The 19,179-nt window shown below is 38.6% G+C and overlaps 1 protein-coding gene across 1 annotated transcript in view; it reads left to right on the plus strand.

Annotated features, from left to right (window-relative positions):
- Positions 1-19,179, plus strand: part of AVL9 (AVL9 cell migration associated) — a 42,705-nt gene that overhangs the window by 6,475 nt on the left and 17,051 nt on the right. Inside the window, exons 2-8 of the mRNA XM_027675626.1 lie at positions 10,276-10,396; positions 12,184-12,269; positions 14,154-14,225; positions 15,031-15,120; positions 15,499-15,565; positions 16,227-16,267; positions 17,357-17,395. Of these exons, the coding sequence (XP_027531427.1) occupies positions 10,276-10,396; positions 12,184-12,269; positions 14,154-14,225; positions 15,031-15,120; positions 15,499-15,565; positions 16,227-16,267; positions 17,357-17,395 (516 nt within the window). The remainder of the gene's footprint in view (positions 1-10,275; positions 10,397-12,183; positions 12,270-14,153; positions 14,226-15,030; positions 15,121-15,498; positions 15,566-16,226; positions 16,268-17,356; positions 17,396-19,179) is intronic.

Genomic DNA, 19,179 nt, shown 5'->3' on the forward strand with positions numbered 1-19,179 from the left:
GTTTGCTTGGGATCCTTGATCTGTAAATTAACGGCAGCGTATCTTGACCTACTTCTGTGGACTCCTGTGGAGAATGACATTTAAAACTCCCACAGGTATGGGAGTGGATTATTGTAAATACTGAAAGGCATATTCCCCTGGAATCCTGAAGTTTTTCCTAAGGATCTTCAAGGTACTTGAACTTTTTACGGTGTGATGTTTGCTTTCTCCAAAACATTGTCTGAATTGCTTGTCTCTGCGGGACTGGTTTTGTGTGGACTGTGCTTGAAGATCAATCCCCCCTTCTTGCCTGAACAAAGGTTTTCTTTCTGGCATGTAAAGGAAATCTAAAAGCAGAAATCACACAGCTGATACCCACTTGAAGAGGAGAGCCTGAATATGATCTGAGAGGTAAGAATGCCCTTTAAGACTTCTTCCTTTACTGAGTTGTGTATGTGCTCCTTGTCTTCTGAGAGCTTCCAGTACTTGAGCTCTGGAAGGCAGTGCTTGTTACAATATGCAGAAATCAACACGTAACATGGCTCGAGCAATCCGTGCATGACCCTTTTTACTTATGTCTAGGGAGCCTGTGTCTTCAAGCAGAAATGTTGGCAAGTTAGGCTTGACTTTGCAGAATTAGGAGATGTCTAAGGAATGAGCGAGGTCAGTCTGCACTTTTTATCAATGCTTTTGTAGAGCTGCCTACATTTCCAGGTCTCCTGTGCCCTTGATTGTAGTGCTTCTTTTTGAGAGGGAAATACTGAAGTCGTTCTCTTCTTTCTGCAGGCAGAAAATTTCAGGAGAACACTTCTAGTTTGTCTCAGTCCCCGTTTTGCTTGCTGTCTTTCTTCTAAGGCTCTGATTTACTGGGGAATTACTTTCTTCTCTTTTTTTGATATTTTTTACCCTGGTAGTTGTTGTCATTTTGTTAGATGTGCTTAAACATAGAAGTGAAGTGTATGCTTTTTTGTCTTTAAAGTCCTTGTGTCTTTGTTTTGGAGGAGCACGGTAGGTAGGTTTTATGCAGTAGGTAATCTTGTCTAGTGATTAAACAAAATCCTGTTAAAGGAACAACAGAAACAAAAATAACTTGAAAAGGAACTAGGCTGGAATCAAGCAAAAGTGCTTTGTTCCCGTTTCTGTTGATGATAACCTGTAAAGATTAGCATAATTCCTTTGGTTTTGTTCCCTTCTTGTAACAATATTAAAGCACTTTAAAAGACTGTTATGAGCATGAAATCTCCTGATGAAATTAATCATAGCATATACAAAGATTAGTCTTTTGTCTAAAATACATGGATTTGATTACGTTCAACAGGTGGTAACTTTGAAAGAAGCTTCTAGGTTTTATTAGAGATACTAACTGGCACGGGATGCTGATCATTTTAAATACACAACACATTGGTGAGTACACGTACTTCTGTCAACAATGCCACTGATTCTGATCTCTTGTGTAGAGTTAATGATGAGTTCCACTTTTTGCATGTCTATATAATCCACTAACTTGGTATTTAGTGTTCATTGTTCAAGAACTCCCAGGTATGGTTGATTTTTCTTTGTTTCTTTGTTTCATTTCTTTGATTAGTTTTTCAAGCTTGAAAGAGCCCTATGCTTTCATAATCTTACAGTTGCTTCTGTGAAGCCCCAACCAGGAAGCAAAGTAGTTCTTTCAAGGGTTCCATGCTGTGTATTTTCTCCATAGTTGCTGTGATGTGTGAGTTCAGAGAAGGTTCCTAAATAGCCATTTGCAGTTATGTAATGCTTCCCATAGTCATCATAGTTAACTGTTGTCTTATGATCTGTCTGTTCTTTGTATGTGTCATAACATCTGAGTAGTTATTTAAACATTCTGCACCAGCAATCTTGACCTTTCTCTTTAGTAAATGAATGAATACTGAATCCGTAAAATAGGTATTTCTGAACTTCTGCTGCACCTTTCATCTGCCTATTTCAGAATGTTTTCAAATTCAAATTTGAGGTCTCAGCACCTGTATAAAGGTGGCAAGGTAATTTACATACATATAGAATAGAGGAAGGTTCAAAGCTGCACAGTCACCCAACAGAAGTCACTCCAACCAGAGCATACTGGAACTTGCAAGGCTCAACTTTGTGTTCCCTGTCCTAGTATTGCCTTATTTGACAATATGTGCCTAATTTTGGCAATCCGTCTCGTAGCTTGTATGTGGTGCTGAATTAATACACCTAAGCAGAATGCTGTTTCTAAAAGCTCTCTCAGAAACTTGTAGATGCAAGATTTAAAAGCAAGTTCCTTGCCTGCTGCAACATGCTGAGGGGCAGGACATGGGGCTGCCTGCTTCCTGGGGGTTACCGAGGGCAGAGTATGTTCTGTACTTCATTATGTTACTGTGTTTACATAGCTTCTCAGCCTCATGCTTGATAGTGAGCCAGATTTGCTCATTCTCAGGAGTAAATCTGATGTTAAAACTTGTAAGGAAGGAGCAAATTCACTAAGAGCCATACTGTGCCCAACAGACATCCGTGCTGAAGAGCCTGAAGGCTTGTTGGCTCACAAGACAAGGTGATGGCTCGCTTGGACTGCAGCAGTCCAGCAGTAGATGGTGTATGAATTACACACAATGGCTGTTTCTAAACTGATGAGTATAAGTGCTTCAAAGCGTGCCTGCTGTCCTGGTCCTCCATTTTCCCAGGGAATGCTGAATTCACTGTACCATTTGTCAGCTTGTTGCCAGCTCCGTTCTAGTGGGAACCTGGACATGCAGCAGAGCTGGGGAAAGGATGCACATCTGAGTCTTGTGTGTGATGAGGTGTGGGTGCTGTTCCTGGAGAGAGGAAGTGCCACCAGTCCCTGTAGCTGGGTGTGTTCATTAAGAGCCAGTGGGTGCAACAGGTTGTGTGGGTGAAAAACTGGCTGCTGCTGACCCCAGTCTATACGGGCTGCTGTGATGGGCAGACATCTGTCAGGGGTAGGGCTAAGGGTGCCCTCACTTGTTTCATCAAGGAATTTGCTCTCTCTGGCAACTTGTGCCTTCTCAAGCGTTCATCCTGTACGAATTGTAACTTGCTTTCTATAATAGCACAAAGTCCTCTCTTGATGGCACAGAGCAACTCCCCTTGTCTGGAATGGTTGTGGTAATATTGTGTTCATTTTCTGGGAGGAGTGTGTGGGAGTTTTTGTGTTGTTATTTACATTCTTACCGAAGAGACTGATAGGAGTCAAAGTTCCAAAGCTTACCATTTATGTAGGACTTGAACTGTATGACTGTAAAAGAAAAGTTTAAAGTAATTGGAAAGAGTGTGTAGAATGCACACTAGCGTGACTTCAAAAACAAAGGTTTTGGTGTTTCAGGTTGTTTTATCTTTTAAGGGTCTAAGTAAGAGTCAGAGCTTTACTGATCCAGTCAGAGTTTTTGAAGAAAACTTGAATGGTTATATTGTGCATCTGTTATAATGGTGTCTTAGAACTTGTGTGAGTGGCCACTCTATAGCTTTAGCAATATTGGGAACGTGAGGAAGTTCCAGCTTCAGTAACTGAAAGGATAGAAAAGACTGTGCTCTGCCTCTTTATAATATGAGGATTTCTTTCACTGTTACTGTGTGTATGTAGTGGATTTTTAAAAATATTTATATAAATTTGTATCATATATATTCTTCATATATATTTTTATATTAATATACATGCATGTTATACATAGTTGATACAAATAATAATATTTATTTAAATGTATAACGTATTAAAAATCTGCTGTTAGAGGTCATATTACTGCGTCGGCATTGTTAGGTGGATGAGCTCTAAAGCTTGTAGGTCCTGATCCATTGATTCTGCCATGCAACAATGGGGAAGGTTTGTCATTTAAGTCTGATTAAATTATTATTTAAATAATAAATTGTTCTCAATGCTGAAAGACAAACAATGCTCTTAGATTTTCATTTGGCTGTGCACTGCGGTTGTTATGGTAATTCAGATAAAATCATTGGTGTGCTGGTCTTCTCTGGGTCTTGCTATGCTAGGACTAATAAATCAAGAAAACTGATTTTAGAAATCTCTATTTCAACTGAAAAACAAATACTGACTTGTATGAAAAGAGGTTCAAGGTGTGAAAAAGTAAAAGGTGTAATTTTAATCTATTGGATTTTTTTGATTACTGCTGCTTAGTGTTAAACTCAATACTCAACATATGGAAGGGTTGGTGTCCTTGAAATTAAATGTGTTGTAATGATTTATAAAGGGAAAAGATTTTCTAAATAGGAATGTAGCGAGTGGGTTTATATTGTGACTGTTCTGCGTAAGAGTCACTCCACTTGTAAGTGGAGTATTTCAAATGTGATAGTAGATGAAGTGGGGAGGATGGGGAGGTTATACTGACTTACCAGCACATTTTAAATTATCACTGTTTAGTGTTCACTGAGGATTTTATTCTTACTGTGATTGCTAACACTTTAACTCTTTTCACTGAGAACAATCTTACCTGAGTATAAAGTTCACCAAAAATTAATGCCAACTACACGTCCGGTATTTGAGAGTGAGAGTTTAGGTGGACATACACGTATATTTTGGAAATTTCTCTTTTGTCAGTGTTCTTCTTTAACGTCTCTTTTGATTTTGTACTTGGAATTTAGTAGAAGACAATGTCAATGCAATTTTCTTAAAAAAAAAAGCTATGATGTTTGTCCCTAAATGTAGGAACTGAAATACATTTTTCCTTGCCTGCACTCATCTTTCCTTGCTATGTGTTAATGAGTGTGTAGTAATTTAACAGGTTGCTTGGTGCTTTTTTAAATTTTTTTTTTCCACAAACAAGATAGGACTGAGTGTCTGTAGGTGCTTTATATCCAAACTAGATAGATTCAATACAAACTGCATATAAAAGGTTAGTTAATGCAGAAGAATTACAGAAAAATAAAAAATGTCAGCTTCAGAAATTCAGTTCTACTTCAGTTTAGGGAGTTTTTTTAAAATAATATTTGAAGTTGGTAATTCACAACAGTTAAGTATTTTGTATAGTTTGTTTCTCCCGTAGATCCCAAGACAATATTCTGTATTGATTTTAGCTCTGAAATCCATCAGGAGCTGTCTGCCTGCAAAACATGACAGTCTGAGCAGGCAGAAAGCTGGAATGAATATCCATGACACTTGGAAGAGTAAGAAGTGCGTGGAGCTACTAGTTCATGTTTTATGTAGTTTATTTTGAAATTGCTGGGGAGTTTAGCTTTGACTTTGAGTTTCATTTGTTGAGGAGTCTTGTTTAATTCAATTGAGGAGGCAAAAAACTGTAAAATTCGGCAGTCAGCTCTGAAAACTTGCATGTATTTCTTTGTTCCTCTTGACTACTGAGCTTTATTGAAAGATTTTGTTTCTCTTATTTGCAGGCATTTTTGTGATGCACACATATATTAATGACAAACAGGGAAATTGAAGTGCATGTTTATGCATGCATGTGCATATACACTTGGATTTACATAAAAAACCATTATATTTGAATAGAAAAAATGAGCTCCTCTTTCTTCATTCTGTGAAGAGGGGGAAAAAAGGTGTGAGACAGGTTTCTTCAGTACTCCTATACCCCTGTCATGGTTTAAAGTGGAAGGGGAGAAGAAAATAACTTTTTATTTTTAAGTTACCTTCCCTACGAACACCACACTTTACAGCTTGCACACACAGGCTGAGAGAAGGTTCTTACTTAGACTCCAGTTGTTCAAAACCTCAAAATGATAGAACTGAGATTCTCTGTTCCTCCATTGATATCACCTGTGTATGTACATGCACGCTGCTCAGTTTCAAGGTTTTCAAGAACTGTGACGTTTCAGCCTTTTTTGGTTTTAGTTGTTTTTTTTTTTAAGACTACTCAATATTCTTATAGTACCTTGGTTTTGAAATAGTGGTTTCTTTCTGTGCAAAGGATTCCTAACTGCAATTGATGCAAATCTGCAAACTGAGCTGTAGAAATCAAGCAGAACACCTAGAGGATGGGGGAACAGTTAGGATGAGTTTCATGTACATTAATTCACTGTGCAAGTTAGACCTAGAAGTCTGAGCTACCTCTCTTCAGAGATGATGGAAAGAAACATATCGGATGAATCATTTTTTGCAGGTGTCTGTTTTCTCTGGCTATGCAAAATGCTTAGGAAAACTGCCTCAGCTGACATGAATCCCACCTGCAGTGGCTACTCATTGAATTTCAAAAAGTCAAGCTTTCTCATCACTGAGAACTCCTAAGTTGGAGGAGAGATGGAAGGAAGTCTTCCAGGGCATTGCATGCTCTCCTTGCTGTTGGATTGTCCTTTTTCCTGCTTCTTTGTTACTTCCACTCTTTCAGCAGTACTTCTACAAGCAGCAATCTGTTAAACTACACAAATGTGATTCCTCCGTAGAAACCAGTGTACTTCATACATGGATCCTCTTGGGGAGGAGGAGGAATAGCATGTCATAATGTAAATCAGGACTATCATAAAGTATATCTGTAAAATACATTATTTAGGGTCACTTAAGCAATCTTAATTATGATTGAGCTTTGTAATCTTCTTCCTTATACACACATATGCATACAGAAATTTGTTAAAACACATTTTTGCAAGAAGCAGACTAATTGAACACAAGATTATCGTCGGTATCACTAATGCCTGTTCAGTTTGTTGAATTTGGAACAGACAGAGCCTGCAGAAATCCCTGTTGCTGGGATTATCTGATAGCAGCTGAGGTGTTGATAGCATATTGTGTGCTAGAACAAAGTAGTTCTTCAGCAAATTTCACGCTGTCAAAAGAACACAGGAGCCACATGTCTCGGCTTTATTCTGGACTTTAAAAAGGAGTATTCCTTAGTGAATACATGTTTTTCATATAGCTTAACTTGTCCTACTCTTCTTTCCTTTAAATTTGTCTTCTAAATCATTATTTTGTTTGGAATGCAAAATACAACTGTAGTTCTTGTCTGGAATGCAAAATACAATTGTAGTTCTGTAAGTGCTTGAAAGCAATGATGTCTTAGATCCTTACTTATAGTATTTCCCTGTCAGGAATGATGCTTTGAAGGTATTTTGTGGAATCTAAGGGACTCAAGGTTTCCTCTGTATTCAAAGGGAAGAAGCTCCTGCAGAGGACGAGTCTGAATCCCTCTCTGTTGGCCATGCAGTGAAATAAAATATCTGATAGAGAACATGAGTGTAGATGCTCCTTGACTATGTTTTAAAACTTAGGAACTGTGCTTTATTTATTGCTAAAGTTGTTCCTCCTGTGAGAGTCCAGTAATAAATCTGTAAACAGTGTTTTCAGCCAGCCAGTTTGAGTCTGAACAGCAGCAAATGGTATAGACATTTTTATAAATCTTCGAGCATTTTAATTTTCTTATAATCTGTGGTTTGAAAAGAGTAGCAGGGAATTCTCAGGATGTATGTGTCTACTAAATGGCAGACAGTTTTTCTGCTCCTTGTATGGATGCTACTTCCAGTTTGTCTCTCATTTGGAAGTCAGATGCTCTTCTGTTTTGCTTAATGGCATATTTTGTTTAAAAGATTGTGGATTCTTGATAGCTAACTACAAGTCCAGGTCTGGATTTTTTCTTCCTTCCCTTACCAAAATTAATCCTTTTTCTGTTGCATGCCTTTTTTTCTACTCTGTTGTGTAATTGGTCTCTGTGGATTACTTACCTTTAGCTCAGGACTTTGTTCTTTCACCAGACCTTTTATCTTTTTGTGGATATTTTCAAGAACTCTTTTATAATACGAGTGTATTGGGTTGGCATGGCCAGGTTTTGGGTTGGCATGGCTCCTCCTATCAGCAGGGGAGCTACAGGGGTGGATTCTGTGAGTGGCTGCCCAAAGCTTCCCCATGTCTGACAGAACCAAGACGGACTTGTCGCTGGCCAGGGCCCAGGCCATCATGGGTGGTGGTAGCACCTCTGGGATAATGTATTTAAGAAGGAAAGAAAGTTATTGCACAGAAGCAAATTGCAGCCAGAGAAGAGAGGAGTGAGAGTATGTGAGAGAAACATCCCTGCATACACCAAGGTCAGTGGAGAAGGAGGGGGAGGAGGTGCTCCAGGTAATAATGGCCAGTCTTCGCGAACGAAGATTTTTGGGAAAGGTCTTTTACCTTTCCAGCCTGCGCAATGGATTTTTTAGGTGAGACACAGCATGCGCTGAACTGAGCCCACCCTTTAATCCTAAGGTTCATCTGCCGGGGCCAAGCAAGCTTGGACAATGGCAGTGAGGTCCTCAGGATGTAAGTTTGTTTAGAGTGACCTTCTCATAGATGGATGGCCTCACAGGGCTAATGAGCTCCATCTGCCCCGGGGGGTCGCAGCAGTGAGAGTCCTGCATGCTAACCACTAGGCCACCAGGGGTCCCAGGTGCTCCAGGTGCAGAGCAGTGATTCCCCTGCAGCCCATGGTGAAGAATACAGTGAGGCAGCTGTGCCCCTGCACCCCGTGGAGGTCCATGGGGGAGCAGAGATCCACCTGCAGCCCGTAGACAACTGGACACCGGAGCAGGTGAAAGTCCAGGAGAGGCTGTGACCCCATAGGAAGCCCATCCTGGAATAGGCTCCTGGCAGGACTCCATGATGGAGTCTGTTCCTGAAGGACTGCACCCTGAGGAAGGGACCCACACTGGAGCAGTTCATGAAGAAAAACTGCAGCCTGTGGGAAGGACTCACATTGGAGAAGTTCATGGAACAGTCTACCGGGGGAGGGACCCCATGCTGGAGCAGGGGAAGGAGACCTCTCGCTAAGGAAGAAACAGCAGCAGAGACAATGCGTGATGATCTGACCACAAACCCCCTTCCTGTGCCCCTGCACTGCTGGGGGGAGAAGGTAGAGAATTGAGACTAAAGTTAAGTCCAAGAAGGACTTAACCCACCTCGGGGTGGGGAGAAGGTATTTTCAAGATTTGGGTTCACTTATTATTATCCTACTTGGATTTTATTGGTAAAAAACTAACTTCCCCAAGTCAGGTCTGTTTTTCTTATGACAGTAATTGTTGAGTGATTCCTCCTGCCCTTATGTTGACCCACGAGCCTTGCATTATTTTCTCTCCCCTGCCCAGCTGAGGAGAGGAGTGATAGAACAGTTTTGGTGGGAACCTGGTGTCCAGCCAGGGTCAACCCACCATAACAAGGAATAGGAAAACTTGAAATTAATACAGCAAATAGCAAGACTGATTTCTTGTGATGTTTTCTTGTCCAATGTGCTTTTTTCTTAAGTTGTTAACGGTTGCAGACAGAGTGACACCGTGTGTTAAAGTGAAGAATTTCACTTTTCTTATTTCCTATTTCTTCTTTGGTACGCTCATCCTTTACAGGGTTTTTCTTCTTTTTTTTTTTTTTAAATAATTATTATTATTTTAGTATCCATCAAATGTTAAGATTATCTGTATGCTTGCTTTGTCATGCTTTTTTATTTTCCATGTATACATACGTGGAAAACTTCTATGTATAGATTTACAGCTCACTATTTTATAACTAAGTGCCCTTGAAGAGAAGTTGCAGTATCAATAAACTATTTCTTTTACTGATAAATCTGTGTTTAGATTTCTTTCAGCAATTTAAGAAATGTCATGGCTGGAAACCCAGAGGGGTATCCATAGGAATAGAAGAATGTACTGTGAAGATGCTGATTGTGGGGATCTGTATTAGACATGTAGTGTAGTGCAAGGATTGGAAAGGTTGTTCCTGTTTCTAGGAAAACCAGGTAAATGGCAAATAAATGAAAGATGAAATTTGAAAGCAGTATTTCTTGGGGAAAGGAAAAGGAGGTACTTTAGGCCAACGTGCAGAACGCGTTGCAGTCAGGGACATAAAAATACATTAAAGCAGTACTTTGCTGATAACGTAGTTTCTGAGACTATTCAACGTCCTGTAGGGTAAAATAGAGACTTGCATATGTTAGCGTTACCTAGTCATGAGCACTTGAGGGGCTGAGAAGTCAAATCTGATGTCGGGATGGGTGTGCACCAGCAATGACCCCTGTTGACGTTGCGGGTGTGGCAATGTGCTGCTGCCTCTGTGCACACAGGGAAGAAGGTATTCAGCTCCTGGGTGATGTTTTCTGCTTGAAGATCTTTTTCATTTCTCTTGAGGAAAAGGAATTAGGCTGGGTGGAAGCACTGTAGAAGCCAAATCTGTTTAGGGCCTGTCAGTTGGACCAAATGAGTCAGTCTGTGGGTGTTTTGAAGGAAGAGACAAGGAATGCTATCTGGAAGAAAAACTTTGTTTCATACCATTGGTAAAGAAAAGGTGCTAGGCTGAATCACAGAGGCTTGCTTGTGTGGTAACTGTAATGTATTCTCTCTTTTCCTCCCCTCTGTTTTCATTTGTTTGTTTAGGTTGAATTTTCCTATCCTCCCCTAAAGCCTGGAGAAGGACATGACAGTCACAGTTTACCAGAGGAATGGAAGTACTTGCCATTTCTTGCCTTACCGGATGGTGCTCACAACTATCAGGAAGGTAAGAAGCAAGAGAGAAAAGTTGTATGCACTACTTCTACTGCAACCCAAAGAAAAATCCTGATACCTGGAGAGCTGATCAATGATTCTTTTTACTATTAGACTTCCTGCACTTTTTGTTTAAGTTGCAAAATACATTGCCAATGATACATTACTTCAAAATTTAACGTAAAAGTAGATCATACAGATGTATCTCCTATATCAAGAAATCAGATGTCAATAAAAGCTAGAGGGTTGTATATCAATTGTGTATAGTACTAGCACAAAGCAAGGCTGCTGGCTTTCTCAGAAGTTCTTTGAAGGGTGAATAAACTCTCGAGTAAAACCTACTCCACTTTTGATGTGAGGGAAAAATAAGATTCTGAAATGCAGCTTTGTGATGTATGTAGTAATTATGATTTTTTTTTCCTTCAGTAATTTTAAGATTCTTAAAATGATGTACAAGTCATTTCATGCCAGGAGAATGGCATGAGCTTTAGTGTATTTGTCAGCAGAATGAAGATAGAAATATCCCTTTATCATATAGTTACCAACAAGTTCACTGCAGCTTTTATTTTGTTTAATATTGCTTTTATTTCTTTGTTTATTTGGCAGCAGTATTGTTCATCACTGTGACATTTATATTCTTGCTCAGTTGTTTCATCTTTTTTTCTGCAGAACAGTGAACAAGGAAGTCACTTTAAAGAGCAAAATCACAGAAACCCTTTAACATTAATTTTAATAAGATTTTTTTTAGTTGTTATATACTTATCTTCCTAATTCTTCAGCTTCTGAAGACCTTGTTTGGAAGCAAAGAAAGTCTTAGCAAAATAATCCCCTTCCTAGCAGCAATTAAGAGTTTCTCTGACTCCGGGTCACAATTTTTGTAGAATTTCTGCATTGTTAAATACATAATGAGAAATAGGGTACATTCAAAGCTAGGAAAAGCAAGTGCAGCTGCACTTACCTGTGTCTCTCCTGTTCATTTTGTTACTATGAAGCAAACAAAAAATTAATAGTTTGTTTCAAAGTAGATTTCACTCATGTTTTGAAAGGCGAACAGTTGTCCTCTCTTTTACTTAGGATTTAGCAACTTTCTTGGAGTAGTAGCAAGTGCATATGTGTAGGTGTGTGTGTGTATATCTCAAGCCATAGAAGTCTTTCTCTTGTCATATTTTGTAGAGATTTTATTTTTCATTGTGTGCTTGCACGGAGACAGTAATTATTTTCTGTAAGACTGGGTTTCACAAATTCTTTTTGTTAGAGTAGTGGTAGTGCATGAATGTCTGTCTTGGCAGTGGTAACAGCTACTCTGATCTTTCAGCTGTATGTGTCCTCCTTGGTGTTGGGGTTTTCTTTCCTATCTTGATTACATTTACCTTCTTAATGGCATCACTCTCCACTTGTGCACCTTGACTCATAGTGCCTTGCCTTTGCTCCTTCGTACTGAATTGGGGAAGTAGCATGCCTGTAGGTTTCAGTGGTGCTTCTCTGCTGTCAATAGCTGCTTCCAAGAAGCCATCAGCTGACTTATAGGAGCCAGGTTTGGCTAAACATGAGGCTGTTTTCAAAATATCTGTATTAGCACAGCTGGAGATTCTTCCACGAAATATCTTGCAATTTGAGAACTAATTTGGGTCCAGGCATAGGTTTATATGTGACTTTTTCCTTTTCTTTTTTTTTTTCAAGTTTCAGAAAATAAGTGTGCCAGTATTTTCAGCAGTAAACCTCTTATAAATAAGTGATGCTGAAAATAAATATACTGAACTCTTGTTAGTGACTTACAAAATAGTCTTTTCTTTTTCATAGATACCGTGTTTTTCCATTTGCCACCGAGATGTGGGGATCGAACCACAGTGTATGGCGTCTCTTGCTATAGGCAGATTGAAGCGAAGGTAACTTCCCAAGTTGTGAATTAATTATATTAATTAAATGTGTTAACAACCCTAAAATGCAGTGGCTTGTGTTACACCAACAGTCAAACTGCATGATCGGCTTACGTTAAAAGTCTATAAAAATGTGCCCAGTAGGTAGCTACTAAACTTGAGAAGTATTGTTTTCCTTATATCAGTGGGCATATTGTGATCTTTTGAAATGTTCAAGGCGATTGGAAAATATATTTTGTTTCTTGAGAGCTAATCCAGGCATCAGCACCAAGGAGCAAAATGCAGCTGTCAGTCTGTCAGGAGGCCAAGTCATGTTTCCAGGAAGTAGGCCTCCTGGGTGGAAAAAGTTGAAATTTCTCCAGTGTGTGACCATGAAGAATTTGAGTATTTCTTGGGATCTGACTGTGCAAGTGTAGTGATGTTTGTCTTCAACTAACCTCCTTTGCCAAAAGTACACTTGCAGAGTAGACCAGATTCTCCCCATTCTTTGCAGCTGCTTACTGATACTGAACTTTTAGTGGTAAAGCTGAAAAATCAAGGCGAGCCATAGTGTACGCCTGATCACACTGAGGAAATTAGGTACCTAATCTACTAAAATCAGCCCATATTTTCAAAAATAGTAATGGTAGGATGATCTGTGCACTTAGATTTGAGAAGTTATTATAAATTTCTTTTAAAATTACTTCCTTTTGCAGTGAAATGCCAAGAATCTGGGATGGCATGTAGGTTTGAGTTTTAATTTACATGTTCTGAATAAAAGACTCATTTATGTACTCTGTGTTAATCATACCTTGGTTATATTTCAAGTTCCTACTTAAGTTTTAGGAGAAATTTTACACCTGCAGTTTTTAATTCTGTTTCTTTTGAACTAAATCCACATTGGTTTTTGTTCACTCGTTATCTTTGCAGCCAGTCTACTGTATTCTGTGATTTAGAGTCTTGCTTTATTTAACTATGCAATAACTTGGCTTTATTGTGCTCTCGATTCCAGTTTATGCTGTTTAGTAACCAGTTAGGAAGATAAATAGATGTTTAAGATGAACCAGTGTGTTTCATATGACAGCTCTAGCACTCTTTCCGTTTGTCATTTTTGATATGTGGGCCACAGTCCATGCATTTTCTGTTTTGTACAGTTAAGTGAACCATTTGTCTGTATTTCTGGTCCCACCATTTCCAGGTTTGCTATAAAGTGCTGAGGCTGTTTGGTCTGCCTGAGAAAGTAGCTGATTCTGTGGATGATACCTCCTTTATTTTATGGGTTCCTCAAAGAAAATTCCTGAGTATGAAGCAAAATATTTCTAGGCAAAGACTAGAAAGAAGACAGTCTGGTTCATTTTAACAGATAATGTTAGAGAAGAGCAAGTGATGTGTTGTGACATCTCTCCTGTTACATTATCCTGAGTTAAAATGCCATTGCTTTTTCTGGGCTGTTGCCTTTTTCTCATGCTAGTGTCTTTTAAACAGTCCTTTGCCTATCATCACAGCTACATTTGGATCCTTGCTGGGCACAACGAATAAGGCTCTAACATGTCAGTGTTACGACCCTTTTTACTTCGTAGATGTGTCCCTTGTTGGTCTTGTCCTTGATTTTTACCCACTAGCTCTCAACCTGTTCGTGGCTGTTTCTCAGAGACAGCACTTCACAGTCTTTCCATTCCTCAACAGAGGAGACAACATCTGCACCCCTCCTTCTCAGCCTATCCCTTCCGAAAAAGTAAGGGCATACTTCTAAAAAGAGCAAAACATTTCATGGTTTGTATATCCCACCATTAAAGGTAGCCAGTTTTAGGATTTTGTTTAAATAAGGGGGTAGTATGTGACAACTAGACTTGTGAAAGTGTTCTTTTTGAAATAATGTGTTGGTAAAAATACTGTAATACTTCTATTTCTTAGGCATTAAAAGTACGGCAAGCAGACATCACCCGGGAAACAGTACAGAAAAGTGTCTGCGTCCTCAGTCAGCTGGTAAGAATGTTTGTTTTACTGCTGAAACACTTTCAGGTAACATTAACAATTGCTGTTCTTCCATATTCTTATTTGGAACACTTGGCTCCAAATATCTCTTAGTCATTGTGGAGGGTAACAAAATACTGAAGTAAAATTGAATGAAAAGGCTGTGGCATTTGAATAAGCTGCCTTGAATTGTTTCTTCTTGTAAGAGTAATTGGAGAAGTGTCTGCCTGCCTGTTGTCAGGGATGAGGATATCTATTGATTCTTCTTGAGTGCTACTATCATGTGATAGGACTGAGGGGTTTGGCCAGTATAATCACAGAGAGGCTAGGGTTGGAAGGGACCTCAAAGATCATGTAGCATAATAACTGGAGGCAATGGCTGTTGACAACTGTGAAGGAGGTTTTAAGATGGTGACACATGCAGGGTGTTCTTGTTTTGAAGAAACATCTTTTATTTCTACCTATTCAGCAAAAGCTGCTGGTCACAACACAGGGAACAGAAATTCTTTTTGTGCTTAAAGCTGAAGAAAGAACTATTACTGGAGCTGTATGAGCAGTGTTAAAGAAGGAAAGTACTTTGTCAGAAAGATGTTCAGTGATGGTATGGTACATGCAAATGGAAGGAAAGTGGAATTATCATCATTTAAAATGAGCACAGGATAAAGATGCTGAAAGTTAGTCACTGAGGACTGCTCATCTATTAACTCTGTGTAATAGTGTGTCAGTATTGCAAGGTAAGCATGGGAGAAGATTAAAGTTCAAAATGAATGACTACATAGTTTTGTTCACTTGCTTTTGTGTTTGTTTTTCTTCCAAGCCATTGTACGGGTTACTTCAGGCAAAGCTGCAGCTCATTACACACGCGTATTTTGAAGAGAAAGACTTCTCACAAATTTCAATTCTAAAGGTAACTTTGCAGTAATGGCCACGCAGAACAAAGCTTTCAGTGTATGGCTAAAACCTCAGTGTTTTTAATTAGTGCTCAAATATTCCTTTTGCTTCTGTCATTCAGTTTTTCAGCTTTTGTGGTACCTTAACATGAACTAAATGTACTACCCTAATCTGACAGAGGGTCAGCTTTCTGATTAGTAATGAAATACAAGAATTGTATGAGCATGATTGTCAACCTGTATGTCCGTTGACTCCATTAGTAAAATTTTACTTTCTTCCTGGAAAGAACCATTGAAATCCTTGAGTAAGTGAATTTTATTTATTCTGGATTTTGTGTGACCATGTGCCATTAACAGCTTCTGGGTTTTTTTTGCCTTTGTTGTAACTTTTACAGGAACTTTATGATCACATGAATAGTTCCTTGGGCAGTACTTTGCTAGAAGGGTCACAAGTTTATCTTGGTAAGTGACTTGTTTTGTACAAGCAGCAGAGATAATGTTACTCTAAACAACACGTGCCTTTCCTGAGCTGATTTGTTTATGTGTATTAACAGATTAAGCACTGGAGGTCTGTGTGCTTGCATTTCTTTATTAATGGATTTAAATAAATGTAAAATATAGTGTTGTTTTTATAATAGGAGGTAGTTGTATGTTGAAAGCCATGTTACTTCTTAACCTAACAGTCTGACTAGTAACTGCTTGTCTGCTTTTGGGAAATAGTACCTTGTTAATTTTTAGGTTAAACTGTTTGATGGAGTAGGGTGCTCAAGCTTTCATCTACCTGTTATTTGGGATATCTACCCCCCGATTCTGACTCTTCCCTGTGTTTTCTGAATGCACAGTGTAGTATTTACTTCAGTGTTTCCCTACTGCTGTGTGACAGCCAACAGGAGTTATCTCAGAGCATGACTATTCATGTTATTACTGTCTCCATTGTCAATTTAACTCTTGCTCCTGCTCAAAAGATTGAAAGAATTTTGTATGAGTTCTGCTATTGGAATAACCAGGTTCACATAGAATCCCTAATGGGTCTCTCCCTCCTGCTGAAAATGGTGACAAGAAGTAAGTTAGTATCTGTGTTGGCTTTTAAATTGTAATAATTGCTCCCTTTTTGGTACCTCAGGTCTATCTCCTCGGGATCTTGTTCTCCACTTTAAACACAAGGTAGGCATTCTCTGCTAGATACGTAAAGGATGACACCTATTTTAGTGAGTAAAATGCTTTGTGTGGGAAGGAAAAATAAATATGTCTAGACATACCTGAGGTAGGAGTAAGAAGACTGTTTCCTAAGTACTTCTGGTTACAGCCTCCTGATTTTCCTTCACCTTCCACCTGCATTACTTCAGTGAAACTAAGTTCCAGACTGAGTTTTGTCAGTCTGAGGGATTTCTGGAGATTTCTAGGTTTGTGTGATATTTTTTAGTCCTATCCCAAAGTGCAAGCAGTTCTTTGTGGTCTTGTTTCTGTTTCTCATTAGATGAAGAATATTGCTAAAGTCTGTGCAGACACAACCTGGAGCATTTTTCCCCATATCTTGTAATATTTGTAGCTTCTGCCATCATAGAACCTGAGGGGACTTGCACTTCTTTTTCCTGTTGACTACTGAAATTCATTGTGTATCCTATAGCTAAGGTACAAATAGCATTTAGAATCTTTTATTAAATGAGATGCATCAAGGAAACAAGTTTGAGAATCTGGATTTCATGGTATACTTACACCTGTTCAGTAGATTTTTCAGGTAGAACTCACTTTTGTTTACCTTGTCTGCCAGTCATGCTCCAGAAGCATCTGTGTTCTTCCTTGAGTGTAGAGAGTCTGTACAGCCACTTCTGATCTAGATGCCTCATCTGTAGATAACTAAAATTTGGTGAGGTGAATGCTATTCTTGGTATTTTGGTGGATTCTTTTCAGTATTTCTGTGGAGGAAGTCTTTTATGTTTATACAGTTTACTGTTTTTTAAAATTCTGGCATTGCACAACATTTTCTTTCTGGTAAGCTATGTATGATTCAAATTACAAAGTTCTTGTTTGTGGAGGGCACTTTTATTGTGCATCTCATGCTATTTTTAATTGTGTGCTCAGGTGGAGAAAGGGTACTGGAACACTTGTTTTCACTGGTCAGATGTATTTGATCATTGGATAGTTATGCAGTGATTAACATGAAACCTTGAATAACAGATTATGCTTGCAAAGTAGTTTTGATAAATGGCACTGGTTCACTCACCATGTTTTTTCTTTCTGTGTTTTTTTCAGGTCTTGATCCTTTTTAAACTGATTCTTCTAGAGAAAAAGGTAATGTTTTGTGGGCTGAGGCAGGTAATTGAAGTAAAAATGCAATAGTTAAATTTTTTTCACATATAAAATAGAAGTATCTGAAGTAATATCAACAACTTTGCATCAATATATAAACTGGGTTATTAGGCTAAAAGTAAATTCTGTGTGTTGACGTATAAATTTGCTTTCACTTCTGTGCTGTCCACACTCTGCCTTGTTAATAGCTGTCCCAGCCAGACTAAGTAAAATGTGATGAAATATGAGCAGAGACAACATACTGTAAAAGATAGGAAAGGATACACATCATGCAAATAAGTACCTGCATGAAAAAAATAATAGGAAATGTGGGTACCTAAAAGGGCACATACAGCTTTACAGGCATTCAGTAAGTAGAACTTCTGATTCAGGCTATAAATAGACATACCAAACGAAACAAGTGCTAAAAGTGTCCCTCAGCCCTGAATTGCGTGGACACCTGCAGGAGACAACATAGAGAGCCCTATCTGTTAGGTCAGGCTGTACTCTGATTATAAATTGATAAAAACTGCTGAATTCTAGGCCCAGTGTTTGCCTTGGGCTATCTTACTGCTTCAGAAGCAATGCTGTCTTAGTGATCTAAGTGTAATATGCAAAATGTGAAATGGACACATTTGTTTTCTTCTGTGTACATATTAATGGCCTAGAACAAGAACTTTGAGTGAAATTACTATATATCAGCTGCCAGAGACACATTTATGTAGGGATTTTGGTTTGGTTTGGTTTAAAAATTTTGTTTAAAGCTTTTTTTCAGTTTCCCAAATGTGACTTTTTCTTCAGTGAACCTGCTGTGTTAAAACCCAGCTACGTCAGAGTGCTGGGAAGAAGCATAGAATTTTCTGTTAGCTGCAGCTGGAAAGTCAGTAGGATTTAATCTATAAGATACCAAAACAGTTGTGGGTTTTTTTAAGTCTATATCCTAGGCCTAGGTATCTTTTGTGAGGCAGTAAATATGCTATTTTAAAATATAAGTAGCAACTTCTCTGAAGCTTTTGCACTTGTCACTTAATTCTGTAAGTTAGATATACTTTGACAGTTCTAGGTATTTATTGATGAGAATAAATGCGGTTTCTGCATTGAAGAGCTGTATGCTGAAGATGACTATATTAAAGGCTATGCAAAAGGTATCCTTGAGAAAATATAACTATGGCATAGTAGGAGTACACATGTAGATATGTATGTAATCAACACTCAATATGCAAATTTTTCCCCTAAAATAACTTAATACACTCTGAAAGTCTGCAGTGATTTATTTTTTTAATAAACTGTAAGTGGAAACAATATTTTTCAGTTAAAATTTTATAAAGTATCCCTACTGATCTATTTAGAAATCTTACACTAACATCTCACCAGGTCAGTTCAGCATTTGGACATACACTTCACTGCGCTACAGTTCTTTTCTGAAACTGCTCAAACCACAAGACACAAATGCACAGGAAAAGAGGAGGGGAAGGGTTTCCCAAGCATGTTCATATTACTCAAACATATGAAATTGTTTTGAAAGCTTATGGAACAAACAAAGCAGGTCGCTTTGTTTCTGTTTTTCCCTAAGCTCCAACAGGAAGACGTCACTTGCAATTTCAAAAGAAAGTTTTGGTTCTCTGGCACTGCCTATTTTCTGGCAGATGCTAAGGTTCCAGAATAACTGTTGGAATCTGTATGTTCAAAGACCTTAAATATAATATGCAAGAAGCCACTAGTAATACCAATTTTCCTTGAGCTGAAAAATGGCACAGACCAATTTCCTTTAATCCGTAGCAATTTGG

Source organism: Neopelma chrysocephalum, unplaced genomic scaffold, assembly GCF_003984885.1.
Source record: "Neopelma chrysocephalum unplaced genomic scaffold, ASM398488v2 Primary Assembly neopelma1_26, whole genome shotgun sequence".
Lineage (NCBI taxonomy): Eukaryota > Metazoa > Chordata > Aves > Passeriformes > Pipridae > Neopelma > Neopelma chrysocephalum.